The 18,646-nt window shown below is 42.5% G+C and overlaps 2 protein-coding genes across 3 annotated transcripts in view; one reads left to right on the top strand and one right to left on the bottom strand.

Annotated features, from left to right (window-relative positions):
- The window catches only part of Dydc2 (DPY30 domain containing 2), a 17,726-nt gene extending 16,989 nt beyond the window's left edge, over window positions 1-737 (bottom strand). Inside the window, exon 1 of the mRNA XM_026779847.1 lies at window positions 659-737. The gene's annotated coding sequence lies outside the window, so the exon portion shown is untranslated. The remainder of the gene's footprint in view (window positions 1-658) is intronic.
- On the top strand, window positions 738-15,542 carry Dydc1 (DPY30 domain containing 1). Of its 2 annotated transcripts, none has more exons than XM_013346828.2 (7): window positions 738-899; window positions 3,261-3,430; window positions 3,895-3,996; window positions 8,208-8,294; window positions 11,982-12,035; window positions 12,644-12,748; window positions 15,352-15,542. In XM_013346828.2, exons 2-7 carry the CDS (start codon window positions 3,284-3,286, stop codon window positions 15,379-15,381), a joined length of 525 nt encoding a protein of 174 aa, XP_013202282.1. In that variant the 5' UTR covers window positions 738-899; window positions 3,261-3,283; the 3' UTR covers window positions 15,382-15,542. The 2 variants fall into 2 exon arrangements, with proteins under 2 accessions (XP_013202282.1, XP_005348632.1); XM_005348575.3 differs by having other exon boundaries at window positions 8,205-8,294.
- The last annotated feature ends 3,104 nt before the right edge of the window (window positions 15,543-18,646 follow it).

Raw genomic sequence — 18,646 nt, 5'->3', positions numbered from 1 at the left:
TGCCCACCTCCCAGCTTCCCAAGCCCACCCAGGGATAGGCGCCACCTATAGTGGTCCTCCGACATAAATTATCAATCGAGAAAATGCCTCACAGATATGCCCACAGATCAATCTGATGGAAGCAATTCTTTATTTGAGAGTGCCTCTTCCCAGGTACGTCTAGGTTTGTGTCACACTGACAAAAGCTAGCAGAGTAACCGGAGAAAGCATAAGAGTGGAGGGTGTCTCTGGGCATCCTGGAGCTGCCTGTGCTTGAGTTGGCTCTGAAAGGAATCTTAAAACTTCCAAGTCACCTAGGAACTGTCCCCCAGCGATCAAAGGTGCCTCCTCTGACTTTCAAAGACCTGTTGATTCTCAGGGATCCTATCTAATGATCCTTGGCCCTAAAGTCTCTGTCTCTGGGTTCCATCGCTCTGTCCTGACGCTACTCCTTGGTGCTTTCCTAGGAAAACCTGGTTCTCTCATTTGCACGTTCCTTCTCCCTGGCGCACGTTTCCAGTCCCTTCGTGAGCACCCTCCCCCCCATACAATTTCCCTTTGCCCCCACTGCCTCAGTCTGGATGGAACCTTAGCTCTACCCACAACCGTACACTCGTTGCCAGGCAACGGGACGCGACTCACTCGCCAGCGGCAGGGACCTGCAGTCAGTTGCACTCACCAAGGAGGCTGGAGCGGTTCTCTAAGAACCGATCCTCTAGTGTCTCTGCTGAAGCAATTCTCAAAATTACACTTTGCGCGAGTCTCGGGGATCTCACCGGGGGGCTGAGGGCGGGTTATCTCTCTGGAAGGAGCAGGTGGGCCTGGGTGACTGTCCTTCTTCCACTCTTCTGGCTCCTCCTCCTTTTTTCCTCCTCCCACTTCTCTGCCCTCTAGCCAAACAACACAAAAGGAAAACTAAGGTAAGTATCTAGGTTAGTGGTTGCCTGGTTGAATTTTATTTACAGGTAAACTGGTTATGTTCTAGCCCAAATATAGTATAATTATTCGTCGTGTTTCTCTGAAACTCAAATTGAACTGAGTCTGCTGTAGTTTTTTTTTTTTTTTTTTTTTAAGTGTTGAATCCAGCGCTGATATCCAGGTCCCCTTTCTCTCGCCCCCTGGCAGAGTAACTCCTTCCGTGGCTCACAGTAGCTACTCCAGGCTGGAGGCAGTTATTTCTGTGAGAAGGGCTTTCTTCTGTGGAGCTGGATGCCCACTGATGTTTGTTGGGAAGCAACATTTCTTAGGGTAGAAGTGACTGCTATTATTTTCTCACGTAGACAGGAAATAGGTGTTATGGAGATGACACAGGGACCACCTGCAAGCCCCACTAAGCAGCTGCCAGAAGTCCCAGATAGACCCTGGGCAACTCCTTAGTTAGTTTTCCCCTTGGTGACCATTGTCGGGTTCCCAGGTTCCATATTTCTGGAGGTATCCCATGTTTTATGTAACTAAACTTCAAATGGCATTGAGATGTTCATGTGGTGGTTTTATCTCTGGAGGATTTCCCACTGAAGAAGCACAGTGGAGTCCAGTCCAGTTGCCATAATCCTTTTCTCTATGTGGTTAGGACATGAAGGCAAGTTGGTAGATCAGCTCTTCAGTTTTTATGGCTACACTTATGCACACATACATTCCTTTGGTGGCAGAAGCAGTTTCTGTGCCACCCTGCATTGTGAGTCACTAGGGAACCACTCCCTAGTTTAGAGGACTTTTCCATTCTCACATATCATTACAAGATCCCACAGTATTGTACCTAATTGACCCTCTTCTTGGACATTCAGGTGGTACTCCAGTCTGACTACTGTAATGAGGGTGCAAACGCTGTGTTCACATGATTCAGTCTTGAGGCTGCACCTTTGACATGGGATTCAAGAACTGCAATGGTGAACATACTGTGATATTTCTAGATGTGACCAAATCACCCTCACCAATGTCCGTTTTACTCTCCCATCACTATTGCAGGCCAGGTTGGTGTCTACAAGAGGCAAAAATGTCTTTGCCCAGAGGCAAGTCTTGACACACTGGCACCCGGCACCGTCTCCTCTGGCTGCTAGAGTTCTTGCTTCTCTCTCTCTCTCTCTCTCTCTCTCTCCGTTGTGAATGTCACTGTTTCTTTAGCAAACTTGAGCTTAGCTCAAATATCAACTTATCACGGAAAGTTTTCTTGGCTTTCCTGGCTTGTCTGGAAAGGGAGACCCTGTTGTCTGCTCTAAAGAAAACATATTTCAGTTTTAATCTTGTATTTACTGGTTCGTTATTAAAATTCATCTCCTCAACTCATCTCCATGCCATATGAGGTCGGAGATAGTCTTTAGGTCCAAATGCAGACACCTAACATATGTTTAATGAAGCAATATCAGTAACCTGCCCACTGCAACATATATTCTCACCTCAGCTTCTGCGAACAACCCCAATAAACTCACCGGTCACAGGTCTGAGCTTAGGTAGACTCATTTGTTCTGTTGTTGTCTATCTGCTTGTCCTTCCAGAGTAAACAGAAACAGTTAACCCAGGGGAAGACATGCAGCAGTCTTCATATCTGAAGACTGGGGATCAGCTGGAAGGGGGCCCAAACTTGCTCACTTGCCACCATGGAGAGATAGTGGTGTTAGCCCTCTGACCAAAATACTCCTTGGGAACTTAGAGGAGCTTGTCTCCTAGAAGACAGACAGACAGACACAGGAACATAGGATGCTCTCGTGCATTCTCTTTCCCAGGTACAAGAAGTAGGTACAAACCCTGTTTTCATCTGCCAGCCCAGCCATCTGGGTTGTTTACTTAAGTTCTTTGAGTCTGGCTCCCTATCTGCCCATTTCCTGGGATGTTGTGGATGTTAACTGGCACCAGCATAACTTGGCACAATGTGATGGACAATGCTAGCGTCTAGTTCTGACTCTGGGACTAAATGAGAACCTTCAGGATGGAGAAGCTATTTTAGCTAGGACTTTGACAGCATCCTTTTATAGACCATTTGAAGTTTTCTGGGGCCAGCTTGCTTATGTCATCCTTAATGAGAAGTACCCATGACCAGTGACAGGGTGGAATATTCAGGTAGCCTCCTTTGACGTTACTCTTTGTTTACTTTGGGACTGGGTTTTCTCTGTGTATTTCTGTGTATCCTGGAACTCACCTTGTAGCCCAGGCTGGCATTAAACTCAGAGATCTGCCTGTCTCCAGAGTCCAGGGATTATAGGCAAGGGCTACCACTGCTTAGCTTGACTTTATTCTTATCTACGCCTACTCAGAACACTTTTTGGCTCTAATCAAAACTTTTGTAGACGGTTTTGTTTAGGAGTTAGAAATGGAGTCAATGTATCTTCAGCAGTGCCTGGGGACATGCCTAACTCAAGGTCTTGCAGAAGTGGCAAGAGTTCGCCCAATGGATCCAATCGAATATTTAGCCTTGTGGATTTCTAAGTACAAGGACATTGTGACCTTGGAGCAGCAGGTAAATACGGGTCTCCTTTGAGGGAATTAGAAGAGCACGATAATTAGTTCATATTGTCTATATTTTTATGTTCAATCTTGTTTTTCTATTACAAAAATGTTTATTATCTAAAAACTTTGGACAACATGTGAATGAATGTAGAGGGGAAGAAAACAGAAAGAAGGCTTCTGTTTTAATTTTAAATATTTTCAACTCAATATTGGCTTTTTCTGACATGTTTGCTGAAGCTTGGTTTTCTTTTTCTACTTTTACTTTTTCTTTATATTCAACATACAATATCAATTGCACATTCTTTGTTTGGCTAAAGCATAAAACTCCCCCAAATTGTTGCATAGTTTCCAAATGAATAGAGCACGGCTTTCTTGACCCTTCTTCTGAAGCTGGTGGCAGGGAGGCTTCTAACATTGCATTGACCGATTGGTCTCTAATGAGCTGTGTGCTGTTACTTTTTTACCAATCGCTAGAGACAGAAAGATATGATTGATTTGGAGCACGAAAGACAATTAGCACGGATGGAGCAAGAAATGATGGAGCGACTCAAAGCAGAGGAACTCTTGTTTCAGCAGGTGAGATAGGAGCTCCAACGTGACAGAAGTTAACAGCGGCACCCTTGGTGTGGTTAACCTGCATCCTGAAATACTCCCTGACTCTGGTCACTTAGACATTGCTCCCTAGTATCCCCATCCTTGTTTGGTGAAGAGGAAATACCATGAGGTAAAAAGGCTACCCAGATACTGTGTTGTTGTGGAAGCCAAGAGGGCAACAGTCAACAGTAGCACTGCTCGTCGGTGCTCATTCAATGCTCAGACAATCTCTCCAGGATCAGTGGTGAGAGTGGGCTGTAGTGGGTAGGAAGGGGGATGGCGAGTGAGAGATATTGCTTTCATGGAGTGTGTGAGTGGAAGGGCAATGGGTTTGGTTTTGATTTAGGACCACATGGAACACAAGGAGTGGTGTTAGAAAAAATAGAAAAAAAATGGTCTAAAACCTTTTATCCACAGTATTAAGAGGAAATGGGTCTAGAAAACAAGTGGATGAGCCCTCCTTTGATTAGAGCTCAGAGACAAAGCATAGGTGGCCTCGGTATAGGGGGTGCATTGGCTTGTGACATGAAGTGGAAAGCTGACTGTTTCTCTCTTCCCTATGAAGTAAGAATCAACTGTGGCCACACACTTAAAAATCAAGGGATGATGTAGGAGGGATGGAAAGAATGATGAAGGTTTGAAATAATAACCCTAGGAAGATGGAAGGGTGGATTGATCAAGCTTTATGTGTTGAATATCTCTAAAAAAAATCCAAAAATGTTTCTAAATATGAAACTTTTGCATGTTTTTGTGGTGTCAAGGAGTGGAAAATTCCACACTGTTAAGCTTGGCTTCCCGTAAAAAGTACTAAAATATTGTATATCATTACTTTGTGTTAGAAGGTAAAATATAGCTCAATTTCATGTTTAGTCTTGGGCATCATACCTGAGGCATCTTATTACAGATTCATAAATATCTCAAAAATATGAGCTCTGAACCACTTCCAGTCCTAAATCACCTGTATAGTATAGCATTTGGGACCAAGTATTCATAATAGTGCTGTCTGCTTGGACCTGCCCTTCTCTACAGAAGCAGGAACCGTCTGTCAGCTGCTCTCCTTCCCTGAGACCACGTGTTCACTCTGGGAATCTACTTCACTTGCTTTGACACATCTCCTTCACCCTACTGGAAGAAAACTTAGTGACATTAGAAACTCAACATTTCCCTAACATGTTAGCCAGCGAAGCTAATCTGCCTTGTATTGAACCCAAAGCATTCCATTTGCAGGGGCTATGAAATGTCGGATAACATTCTGCAGGAGATGCTACGGCTAATTAAAGAAGTGGATTGGTGGGCAGACATAGATGGGAGAAAGAGAGTGGAACCAACAGAAAGGAAAGGGCTTAACAGGGAGTGGATTGTGAGGAGAAATAGCAGAGCGTTCTCTCTTGCTCCCTGAAGTGTTTGAGTTTGGAGTCTGAGGAGTCATTTCCAACTCAACACTGATGGCTTCAGTGAGTAACTTGTGGGCACCTTGGGAACATCATATCCTAAACAAAAGCCAGAAAAAAAAAAACTGGACGTGGTGATACATGCCTCTAATCCCCACACTGGGAAAGCAGAGGCCAGCCTGGGATACATAGTGAAACTCTGTCAAAAAATAAAAGAAAGCAAGCAAACAAAAATCAACAAAAGTTGAGAGAAAATGCTCAAGGGCAGTTGACTTGATTTTAGTGGACAACTGATATTGCTCCCAGTGTCAACAAATTGACCAGTGAATGAAAGAAAAAAGGAGGCCTTGACTAGGCCTAGGTATGGTTAAGGAGAGCATAGCCAGAGGCAAGGATATCAGTGAGAGTCCAGAGTGAATGTGAACCTGATCGGGCCATAGGAGCAGAGGGAGGAGGGAAGAGCCAGGAGGGTAGAGGGTAGACAAAAAAGGTCTTGGTAACCAAAATGTCTGGACTATATAGGGAAGGCAGCTGAGGGAAGGGCACCCCAGTCCCTGTGCTGGAAAAGTTTAGTATAGGAGGTGGGGTGTGCTAGCCATACCCTGTGATAGGGATGAACTGAGGGATGCTGGGAGAAGTGGGCAGCCACGTCTACTTTGATATGTTAGCCATTTGCCCCAAGTTGGAGACCTAATATCAAGCTTTCTCACTAAAGCCCAACAATCTAAAAAAAAAGCAAAAAAAACTAAGTTTGTAGGAGGACACATTTCTTTGAGCATGTAGATCAACACTGTTCAAATTAACTCACACTGGCAAATGTCATTCCTTGCTTTGAGAACAAACAAATTATTTAGATAACAGTTTTTGCAAGCTTGTTTTAATATCTGTGAGGAAATTGTACAATGATAAAAGGAATCAATCTTAAATATTCTATTTTTGACCTTTGCTTTCTTTTCTGAATTAAAATATTATTGTGAAAGTGCATGCGTGTGTGGTTTCCACAGGGGTGGGGAGCAGAGCATGTGCACACATGGCCCATGATGTGTGGCGGTCAGAGGGCAACTTTGTGGGGTTGGTTCTCTTCTTCCCCTTTTACATGGGTTATGGGGACTGAACTCAGTGGTTAAGGCTCACTGGCAGTGCTTTTACCCACTTAGCTGTCTGATGACCCTTGACCTTTGCTTTCAATGTGAGTTAAGATTATGGGGATGTGTACATCATCTGTGAACGATGCTTGTTGCCTTCTTTTAGCGTGGTGTCGTAGCCAAGCCATTATATACAACAAATCGAACTGTATTTTGTTATTGAGGTAAGAAAGCATTTCATGCCCCATTGTGTCTCTAAAGTGTGTCATTCAGCATCTGTGTCGTCTTCTTTTCTTATTGTTTATTTCTTTGTGACAAGGTCTTATGATATTAGCCCAGATCAGCCACCAACTTCAGATCCTCCTGTCTTAAGTTCTTAAAAGCTGGGGTTACAAGTGTGTCACTACGTCCAGCCCCTTTGTTTGTGTAATGATATTAATATCTTAAATGCCACAGCATAGCTTTATCACAACACTCCAAATACTATAGTTGGGCAGTGTTGTTTGGTCCTTAGTGCCACAATGGTGCCATGTGTGACCTTTGTGATGACTGCTTTGCTCTTTTGTTGCCAGTGAAAAGCAGCCTTCGATGATTCACAATTGGATGAGTCGAGTTTCATTTCAACCAAACTTTATTTCCAGATCCTGGAGCTTGGATGCTATATCACTTTTCTTTATCATTATTCTTTTGATTTTATTTTCCGTCAACATTGCAGAATGAGCATGGAACTCTTGGCTTCTGAGCTGCACCCAAACAGGAGCCTGTGTCCCATTTGGTCCACAGGCTTTGCTGCTGATGTCTGTCCTAGTGTGACACTCATGCTGCATTAGGACCAAGTACACTGTTAACTGAGGGTTGGGAGACTGTCTGGGCCATGGACTGGCTAGGCCTTTAGGCTGTCCACCTGGTAGTCATGGAGTCCGAATCCACGTTGGGTGCCAGATGAAGATGGACTCTTAAAAGAAATCCCACACTAGCTCAGAATTGAGAATAATAGATAGTTATTTATTTAAAGGTAGACTCACAAATCATAATCCTCTGCTGGAACAGAGAACAGAAACTGAATCAGGCAGCCAGAAAAGAGGCAGATGCATGCTTTACATCGGCATAAATGGTATAACAGACCACACCCCAGTGGGCGGTTAACTTAAAGGCTATTGGCTGTTTGATTTCCTACAGCAGTTAATCAGCTGTGTTTACAAAGGTACACTTTCATGGGCATAGACTGTTGTCTCTTACTGCTTTGCATTCAAGATTTGGTTCTCTCCCAGCCCCAAAACCTCACTCACCTCAGGAAAACCACATTAGCCTTATTTGTAATTTTAAGAACAAAAGGGACATACCTCGGTTCTGTATACACCACCTCCTACCTTTGATAATTAAAGAAATGGTTTTTTTTTATGCTTAAAAAAATCAATCATTGTAGAAGCTGAGTATTATTTGAATATAATAATTTTCCTAATTTCCTGAAATTTAGTTGAGGACTTAAAAGTGACACATAAGGAGGTGTGGTAGCTCCAGTAATGTCAGCACTGAAGAGGTGGAGGCAAGAGGGCCATTATGAGTTAGAATCCAGTCTGGGCTACCTAGGTGAGACCCAAACAAACAAACAAACAAACAAACAAACAAACAAACAAACAGGAATGGTAGAGCTGATGTCTAGCTATTGTTCTGTTATATCTGCCATGCGATTTAAACACCTGTGACCATTCAGCAGCAGCTGGCATTCCAACTGGAGCTGGAAATGCAAGAAAAAGAGAAACAGAAGAATGAAGAACTCCAGCGAGCTCAAGCGTTAAATAAGGTAATGTGAAGTTTGGTAAGTGTCTGCTCCTTAGAAGCCTCTCGACTCTTCGGGCTGTTTCTTCCAGCCATGCCAGACACCTGTTCCCCATCACACGTGGGACTTGTCAAGCCTCAGCCTTTCTGTCTGCTCTCCTGATTCACAACAGCGGCCGCAGCTCAGGGCCACAGGTAGCAAGCAAGGAGTTTAAGCAGTCACGTGTGTGCCTTCGCCAGCCACAGGGGCCCCCAGAGGGGCACTGTCGATGGCTTTGTCGGGAGACAGCTGTTAATTATGTTGGCTGATCGGAAGGTATTCTGGGGGATGAGATAGCAGTATGTTGCTCTTCTTCATGTTAGATATAACCAAGAAAGTCATTTACATTTTTAAAATCTGTTCTTATGTTGATTCTTATGTCTCTCATGAAAACAAACAGTGCAGTGACTTAGTTAAAATAAAAAGTCTATTTTCAGTGGTAATACATACGTAAAGTCAAATCTCTAATTGCTGATCTACTGAAAAACGTGTGCCATACAGGCCTGACTTCTGAGTGACTACACAAATGGCTACTGTCTTCCCTACCCAACTACAGCTCCCTATATTGAACCCCCAATTAAAACTGAAATCAGAAGCAAATTTTATCAAATATATGTGATATATTTATTAATGGATTAAATGAGGAAAAAATAATCATTTGAAATGTTTCTTTTTTTCCTTCCTTCACTCCGTCCTTTCTCTCTCTCTCTCTCTCTCTCTCTCTCTCTCTCTCTCTCTCTTTCTTTCTTTCTTTCTTTCTTTCTTTCCTTTTTTCCAAGACAAGGTTTCTTTGTGTAGTGCTAACTGTCCTGGAACTCACTATGCATACCAGGCTGGCTTAGAAGCCCGAGCTCCACTTGCCACTGTCTCCTGATTGCTGGGTTTAAACATAATTTCTTTAAAAACCTATAAGGTGGTGAATTGAAAAAAAAAACATGAGATATTGGAGGATAAATTCAAGTATCTGTGCATAGTTTTAATATCCAGATACTGGTGATGGCTTGTACAAGGAGCATTTTTGGAGTGATGTACATAAGCTCATACACATATTAACACAGAAGAGGGTCATACCCATGTCTCCAGACAGCAAGCCTCTGTGACCAGTCAGCACAACCTTAACACGTTCATGTCCACATTGGCCTAGTGTCGCTCATCTCCACCCTGAGAAATATCCCTGTCTCACTCACCACTCAAACTCCATTGATCTACAGATGCGCCGTGTAAATTGTCATTCTCAGATATATTTGAAGAATCCTGAGTTGAACAGGGGTTGGACTCTGGGGTGTTTCCCTTGGGGGCAAGAGAGTCAGGAGTTAGCAGGAATGTCTTCCCTTTTGCTGACTGGCACTGATTTCACCTCCTTCCTGGTGCTTTTGTTTGTGGCAAAGGATGAGGAACTTGGGTCTGATTGAGTTCCTAAAAGTCACATGTTGTACTTTCAAACATCGAGGAGGAACAGATTTATTTTCTGGTTTTAGTTAAAAGAAATAGGGGAAAGATTAGTGTCAAATATTCATCTTTATGGTTTAGGGTAGTGGTCCTGTATGAATATAAACTGCCTGGGGCTCCTGTGTGGATTCAGGATAAGAACTTTCTAGAAAATCCAGTATAGCAGTGCACACCTTTGATCTCAGCATTCTCATGGCAGAGGCAGGAATATCTCTGAGTTCAAAGCCAACTTGGTCCTCAGAGCAAATTTCAGGATAGCCAGGACTACGTGGAGAAACCCTGTCTCCAACAGCAAAAAATAAACATAAGAATTTCCTAAAAAAAATCATCTTTGTAAAATAGTACCACAGATACCCCTATAATTAGGGCGGCCATATGTGCAGTCACAAGATGAGTAATCTTCCAACTGCCAAAATGGCTTATTAGAGTATGAGTCATGTGACTTTGCTGCAAATGATGGAGGCTGTAGAAGGATGGCTTGGTTAGAAGAACCTTCTCATTTAGTAGGGGCCTCTCGTGCTGGGCCCAACATTTCCCCTGCAGCATGTGAGTGTCGTTAAGAACCCGTGGAGACCCCTTGGGCTTTGGAGAGTAACTTGCACATGGTGAATTCATTTAGGAATATGTCCTCCTGTCTTCTTGTATATAAAGCCTAACTTCAAACTCTCTTTAAAAATCTCTTATTATGAAACGTTACTTTAACATTGTTGCTTTTCATAGTTGCTAGAACGTTTGCTTCAATTTTAATGTTTCATTCAGCCTGTTTTTAAAATTCATATTTTTATTAAGTCTTAGAAAATTTTATACAATGTATCTTTTTATGCATTTTTCTTTTATTTTTGAGAACATGATGTAATTATATCATTTCTCTATTTCCTTTCCTCTCACTGAGCCCTCCCATATACCTCTCCTTACTCTCTTTCAAATTCATGGTATCCTTTTCATTAATTGTTGTTGCACACACACACACACATACACACACATATGTATGTATATATCCCTAAGTATAACCTGCTCTGTCTGTATAGTGTTACTTTTGTGTACGTTTTCAGGGCTGATCATTTGAGATTGGACACTCAATTGGTGTGCTTGTCCATGGGGAAGACTATTTCTCCTGTACTCAGCATTTCCTAGTTGTCTGCAGTTCTTAGTGTAGGGTTGTGGTTTCATGGGCTTTCCCCTGTCCACTTTGATGTATCTATTATTGCCCTTGTTCAGCTCATGTTCTCAAAGTCTTGCTAGTGAGACTTTATGGATATGACTTCTGACATCACGAGGAGACAGTGTCTCATAGCAACCCCCCCCATCCTCTGGTTCTTGTAGTCTTTCCACCCTCCCTGCTGTGTCCCCCGAGCCTTAGGTGTAGGAATTGTTTCGTAGATGTACACACTGAAACTGGACTCCACAGTGCTGCATTTTAATTTTAATTGATTGTGGTTTTATTTTAATTTAATTTTAATGTGGCTTAAGTTGAATTCGATGTGGATTTCTGTAATGGTCTCTGTCTGTTGCAAAGGGAAGTTGCCCTAATGAGGGGTGAGGACTACGTTTATCTCTGGGTACAAGGACAAACATTTAGAATGTTATTAGGGATTGTGCTGGTGTAGTAAATTGGCTGCAGGTTCTCCTTCAAGATCCATGAATTCGCTTGACCTGAGCTAGGTTTCCAGTACCAAGCAAGACTCCACTCTTGTTAATCTGATCTTAAGAGATCTGGAGAGCGGTTGGTTACCACTAAGGTAGGTGTGCTACTACTGCACTCTTAGGGTTATCGTGCCATGGTGGTCATCGCCGTGGTTTGTAGGCATCATAACTGGCTAGGACTGTTGTTTGTTTCTTTCCTTTGGAAGCTCTCATGGCACCTTCTGGTATCACAAAACCTTGTCCCCAGGAGAAAAGGCATTCTGATCAGTTTCAGCTCAGGGCTGTGTGTCTGAAGTGTGTGATATCTCCAGGAATTGAGATTTAACTCTCATCTCCGGTCAGTCCATTTTGAAAGAGTTTTTATTTAATTTTAAAGAGTTATGTCCTATTATTATATAGTAATAAATGAAGCTGTGATCCATTGTTTTGTGTGCACTATATTCTAGTCACTCCTTGGAAAGTGACATTTTTTTTTGTTTTTTTCTATTAAACTGATCATAGCACTCTATAAAAAAAATTAAAAGCCGAACTTGAAATAGAAATGAACTATATTCGGTGTTTTCTTCATTTTTCTTCTAGGAGATGAGTATGGAAAACATGGCTCGGGGTGAGGAGCCTATACCGTTGTCAGAGGTGAGAAGGGATAGCTACTGTGTGTTATGTGAAATGAACACATATCTCAGAAGAGAAACCTTACTTTTGCAACAGTGGCTAAAGTTCTAATAAGGGCACTGTCAGGACAGCTGGTACAGGGTGAGTGTGGAGGTGCACACGCCATCATAGTGCCTGAGGCTGGAGAGTTGTGACTCCTGGCACGCCTAGAGCGACATAGTGAGGACCCTGTTCGAATAAACAAAAGCAAAACCCAAAATCCTGTGAAAGCGACAGTTCAAATGGATATTCTAACAAGTCACAAGTGTGTGGTGCTTTGAAGTAACCTCAAAATATATAAAATTTGGACATGCAGCATGTACTTTTATATTTTGAAGCTACAATGTCCTATTATATTGCACATAGAATTACTTATAAATTATGGATTTTGAAATTCCAAATTATTTAAAAATAACTTTTAGTACTTCTTAATGTAATTCTCTTATCATTTACAGGCATTGGTGAATTCTACTAATTAACAGTGTTTAGTTTGTGTGCTTAATTCAGACATTTTATATCAAAATTGCAAGAAAAAGAACGCGTTCATTTTGAAGGCATGTGAAAGTAAAAACTGATTTTTATGACTGTAGGACTTAATGATGGGCTCGGGCAAAACGCTAGCTGAAATAAGTGATCGCTACGGGGCTCCTAACTTGAGCAGAGTGGAAGAGCTTGATGAGCCCATGTTATCTGATGTAAGTGTCAAAATGTATCCCAGAAGAGACTGTTTTTCATGTTGATGAAGTCTAGTATATGAGAGGTGGGTTGACAAATAATACTTTTTCCTCATGCAAAGAAGAACAAATGTGTAGGTGCTAACCAATTTTGAAAAAAAAATGTACCTTTATTTTATGTGTATGAGTATTTTGACTGCATGTAGGTATATGTCTTTGTGTTATATGTGTATAGTGCCACTGGAGGCCAAAAGAGGGTGCCAGATCCCCCGGGACTGGAGTTCCAGAAGTTTGTGAGCTGCTATATAGGTGTTAAGATTCAAACCCAGGTCCTCTAGAAGAACAGCATTGCTCTTGAATGCTGAGCCTCTTTCCCAGTCCCGCTAACCAGATTCTTAATTGGTGCTCTGCCTGTTGATGAGGCATCGCTGGCATATGTCTAACTAGATATATGATACAACATATATAACCTCTATAGCTTCATAGCTGTCTATGCTTTTAACTATTTCTAAACACCCATATACGTGCATTTTACAATTAGATTTTGAAAACACAAACAGGGCAACATTTGATGTTTATCGTTAGAATGACTGGGAGTTCTACTGTCCATCCCAGTGTAGTTCATGACCGAAGGAAGAGCCCGTGTTAACTGACTGATCAGTGGGGAACTGCCCTGAAAGGAAGGCCATGTAATGGCTAACCTTGACTATCAACTTGATACACCTGGAAATGAATTTGAACTGCCTCCATCAGGTTCGCCTGTGGGCGCATTCATGGAGGCATTTTCTTGATAGCTGTTTGATGTAGGAGAGCACAGCCTACTGAGAGCTTGGTCTGAATAAGAAATAAGGAAAGTGAGGGAACGAAACAGTAAGCAGTGGTCTGGCCTGGTCCAGTCTGCTATAGCTTCTGCTTCAGTTATTTCTCCATCATTCCTCGGTGATGAATTGCAATTTGGACGTGCGAGCCCCAAAGCCCCCTCCTTCCATGTTGCGTTGGCCATGGTGTTTTGTCACAACAGAAAGAAAACAAACGAAAACAGGTGCATCTTGTTACTTTATTCTGTGGGCATTGAGAGGGTGGGCTGTGATGAGGATGGAGGAACCTTGATGAGGAAAGAATTCCATGCCGAAATCCTAAGAAGAAGAAAGACCCAGGTAGGAGAGAGCAAAACGTGATGCATAGGGCAATAAGGGATGAGGTCGGGAGACAGCAGGAGCCAGACCCTGAAAGGACTTGGAGTCCCTGCTCTGGATCTCAGATATTTTCCTACAGGAAGTGGAGACCTCTATCATCAGAGCTGCACTTTAGAAAGAGCGTCTGGCTACAAGAAGGGAGAAGGGTGGGAAGAGGAGATCAGCTAGGTTTTCATAGTAATCCAGAAAGAGCATGGATGCTAGCTGAGCTGAGGGAAGGAGCAAGGTGTTGAGGAGAGTGTACAGGACAAGCAGGCCTGCAGGCTGGGGTGGGCGGACCCATACTGAATTGCAAGATTTAATGGTGGCTACGAGAAGTAAAAGAAAAGATGTGTTTAGGTGTCTCCAAAGCTATTCAGAAAGCAGGGCTAGAAGTGCCTAGTGGCAGACAGTAGTGAGCTACAGCTAATAAACAGCTCCATTGCTTTGAGCCCATAGGCCATTGGGAAGGGGCTATAAGAGAGCAAACAAGGAGACTTGGAACTAGAGACGGCAGGAAGCTGTCAAACAGCCCAATGTGCAAGCTGGGCTTTACAGAGCTGGGAGAGACGTGAGACTTAACAGCAGGGAGCTGGGAAAAGCCAGATCACATGAGCATGTAGCTTAGGCAGATGGGACTTAGGAGCAGAGGGAGTTATTGGGAGGACAGAGGGTTTTTATCAGGTGGAGAGTTAGAAAAAGGCAGGTATTTAAAAGGGAGACCACATGGGGCTGTAATAGTCATCTGCATGTTCAGATGTGACCAGAATGGACTTGAGTTTGGCTCAAGAAATGGGGAGAGGGGACCAAGAATGAATCCTAGCTTTTAGCCGTGAGCAACTGAGCTGTGAGTGTTATCCTGGGATGAGTTGGTGAACATAAGAAAAGGAAGAAGGGTTTTGAACAGGGAGGCTTTAGTCATGGAGACTTTGAATTTCTGATGATTCTGGGATCTATATGCACATGACCAAAACCCATTTTATGTATGATATAGCTCTGGTAGGGACAGGAGGGCCATGCAGAAGATTCAAATTCAGCAGCCAAGGATATATGTGTTAACTGAGCCAGAGGAGGGGACCTGGTGTTGAGAAATGAACACAGTGTGTGAAGGCCTAAGTTGTTTGTAGGAAGGAGCCAGTAGGATTTCCAGTAAGAGGAGCCTGGACTGGAGAGATGACTACGCCCTTAAAGGCCAAAGCTCACAAGGATGTTATTCCCAATGGTAGGTGGCTCAGGAAAGGGTGTTGCTCTTAGGAAGGGTGAGAAAGACAAGGGTAAGCCTTCATTGGGAACATCAGTTATAATTATATACTACCTGGGTACTCTTCTAAAATTAACCGGAACTCAAAAACCTTCCTTTACAGGATCGCATTGACAGTACTTAAGCTCTATTGTCTTTTGTGTCTTTTCATTGTAGTAAAGTTTATTTATTCTGTATTTTTCTTTTAGGTTGCATTAAACATTGATCAAGATTTGTAGGATCAATCAACTGTGAAGAAATATTGTCTACCTATTTCAGACTTCAAATCGCAAGGGCCCTTATATGTAATTTTCCCCCTCCAAACTTGAACTCTACTCCCCACCACCACCCACTAACTTTGTAAATGGGACTCACGGGTATCCTTAAAACAGAGTTTTCTCAGTACATCTGGTTACTTGTGTGATCTATTGCAGAAGCATAACAGAATTTGCTGAAGCAGCAAAAAGAGGCAAGTGATGAGCCAAAAGAAAATGTACATCTCTACAAAGAACAAAATTACTTGGAAAGAAAGTTCTAGTAAAGCAACTACTACTGAATGAAGGATGGAGTTTCAACAAGTCTCAAATAGTGTGTCTGCTTTAGGAATGAACTGAAAAACATTTTTCAAGTTGCTGGCAGGTGGCACCTCATAGGAACACTTAATCAAAATTCCATGATGTAGCCAGATTTGAAGAGTATTTTCCCATTGCTCTGTTGGTGGGTGTTTTCGAACTCGACTCAACTGTATCCACTCAGGAACAGGTCTGAGGTTTCCTTTTCTTTACTCTCTGTGTAGTTGGCTATCCAGGTCCCATCTTCCTTTACAGAGTTTGTGAAAGTAGGGTTGTTGAAATGAGTGTTCACACAGAGGCAGTGGAGTGGGAAAGTCTTGGAAGGTCTGGAGCATGCTTTTTTTCTTTTCTTTTCTTTCCTTTTCTTTTCTTTTCTTTTCTTTTCTTTTCTTTTCTTTTCTTTTCTTTTCTTTCTTTTCCTTCCTTCCTTCCTTCCTTCCTTTCTTCCTTCCTTCCTTCCTTCTTTTTCTTTTTTGTTTGTTTTTTTGAGGCAGGGTTTCCTCTGTTACAACCCTAGCTGTCCTGGAACTAGCTCTTGTAGACCAGGCTGGCCTCAAACTCACAGAGCTCCACCTGCCTCTGAGTCTTGAGTGCTGGGATTAAAGGCATGCACTACCACTGCCCGGCACTAGCTTTTTCTTGATCAGTCAGTAGGCTCAAACATTAGGGCACCATGATCAGACAGATTTTTTGGTCCCTTTGAAATTTCAGGATATGTCTAGTGCCCTTGGGAGAACTTTTACAAAACGCTTCCACATCTAAGGCTATGGTGTTGAGTTTTCAGTTCTTAAAGACAAGGATATAAAACCACAAATGCTAGAAAGAAATCCTTTTGCTTTTAGTGTTTTTTGTATATAATAGCATTTTTTCCAAGCCATTGTTCAGTTGGAAAGTGAAACAGTGAAAAAACAGGAGAAATTACTTATTTTATTAAATGTAAATATTATCATGTCATCCCTGTTCTACACGTTTTCACAAAAAGCTCTGGAGTGATGCGTTCTCTAGAAATCTGCCAGGCACTAGGGCACAGCATGACACACCATCATTCACACCCATAAACAAAAGTCTGTTAGAGAAGGGAACTTGCGGTGATACTTCATTTGTATTTTAGTAAATAAAGCTTGCCTGAAGATCAGAGAGTAAAACAGCCCCACGGTTCAGCCTTACAGACTAGGCAGTATTGGCACACACCTTTAATCCCAGTAGCCGCAATAGTTTGCCATAAGAACTGGGTGGTAGTGGTGCATACCTCTAATCCCAGCCCTCGAGAAGAATTAAGATGAGAGAAGACAGCTCTCACTCACAGTCTCATTCCGAGATTCTTGGAGGCAGGATCGCCATTTCAGACTGAGGTAGAGGTAAGAGTCAGTGGCAGACTGTTTTGCTTTTCTGACCTTCAGGTTGAACCCCAACATCTGTCTCTGGGTTTTTATTAATTGTGCTACAGGAACTGTGTCTTTGCAGGTCTACCCTGCCTCAGACTACTCCATCATGGGTGGCTGGAGGTGAGAGACAGGAAGGAGATGAGATGGGTGGGGAGGTGATATTTTTTAACTTTGCACAGCCTGGGACAGTTCTCAACAGGAATAGGTGGATTTGGCTGCTCACAGGCTGAGACATTGCGGTTCCAAGTAGGGTACAGTTTTTGTTTAAAATATTCCTGACCAGAACTAGGTGAAAAGGGGGAGAAGTGGGTATTCTTCACCCTTAAGTGAGTTGGGTGTCAAAAAGGGCAGCTAATACTGGTTGTCCATCAGAGCCATAGACCCCCTTGCTGGGGGAAACTAGGCTCCTTTTGGTAGACTGCTGTTGGACCACATCCTGAGATTAACATGAAAGGATCTAGATCTTCTGTCTGAACCAGGCTTAAGGATGCTGACGAATCCTAGAGAGGAGAAAGCAGATAGAAAAACGGTGGCTACAAAGGATGCAAGCATAGGTAATTGTCTTAGTCAGGGTTTCTATTGCTATGAAGAGATACCATGACTACAGCAAGTCTCATAAAGGAAAATACTTAATTGGGGTGGGTCACTTTCAGTTCAGGTTTGGTCCATTATTGTCATTGTGGGAAACAAGACAGCCTGCAGGCAGACATGGTGTGGGAGAAGGAGCTGAGGGTTCTTACACCTTGGCCTGTAAGCGTCAGGAAGTGGTCTGTCTCACTGGGCATGGCTTGAGCATATATGAGACCTTAAAACCTGCCTCCACAGTGACACACTTCCTTCAACAAGGCCACACCTCCTTACAGTGCCTTTCCCTTTGGGGGGTATTTTCATTCAAGCCACCACAGTAATTAAATTAATTTCTTCCACTGCAAAAGATGAGACCATTAAAAATGAAAATGTTTGCAGACACACTGAATCTGGAATGGAAGGATGCTGATACTGAGCAAAATTAAGGATCAAATTATGTATCAGTATAATAAAAAATATACACAATTAGGCAACTTTTGTCTGTTCCACCAGCTCTCCACTCTCTCCTTTTTGAGAACCCCTAGATTTATCCAGATGAGAGAATTTTGAATGTCCTTACCGCAAAGAAGTAGTAAATATTTAAGGTAACAGAAACACTAATTGTTCCATTAGTTGCTACCTATGTGTGTATGTATGTATGTATATATATATATATATATATATATATCACAAAAATAATGTAAATTATGTGTTACTAAAATAAAATACTTCGGGGCTGGCAAGTCAGTTCAGCGAGTAAAAGCTCCTGCCGTTAAGCCTGACTCTCTGAGTTCTGTACCCAGAACCCACATGGTGGAAGAAGAAAACATTCTTGCAGGTTGTCCTTTGACAATCACATGCACACAGCATGTGTGTGCCTATACACATAATACACAATACACAATAATACACAATAAATACACAATAACAACATTTCAAACTTTTTCATATTCACTTTATTTTTGTGCCTGGAAATCTTC

Source organism: Microtus ochrogaster, chromosome 6 (genome assembly GCF_000317375.1).
Source record: "Microtus ochrogaster isolate Prairie Vole_2 chromosome 6, MicOch1.0, whole genome shotgun sequence".
In the NCBI taxonomy this organism is placed as follows: domain Eukaryota; kingdom Metazoa; phylum Chordata; class Mammalia; order Rodentia; family Cricetidae; genus Microtus; species Microtus ochrogaster.
This window is presented reverse-complemented; position numbering and strand designations above follow the sequence as displayed.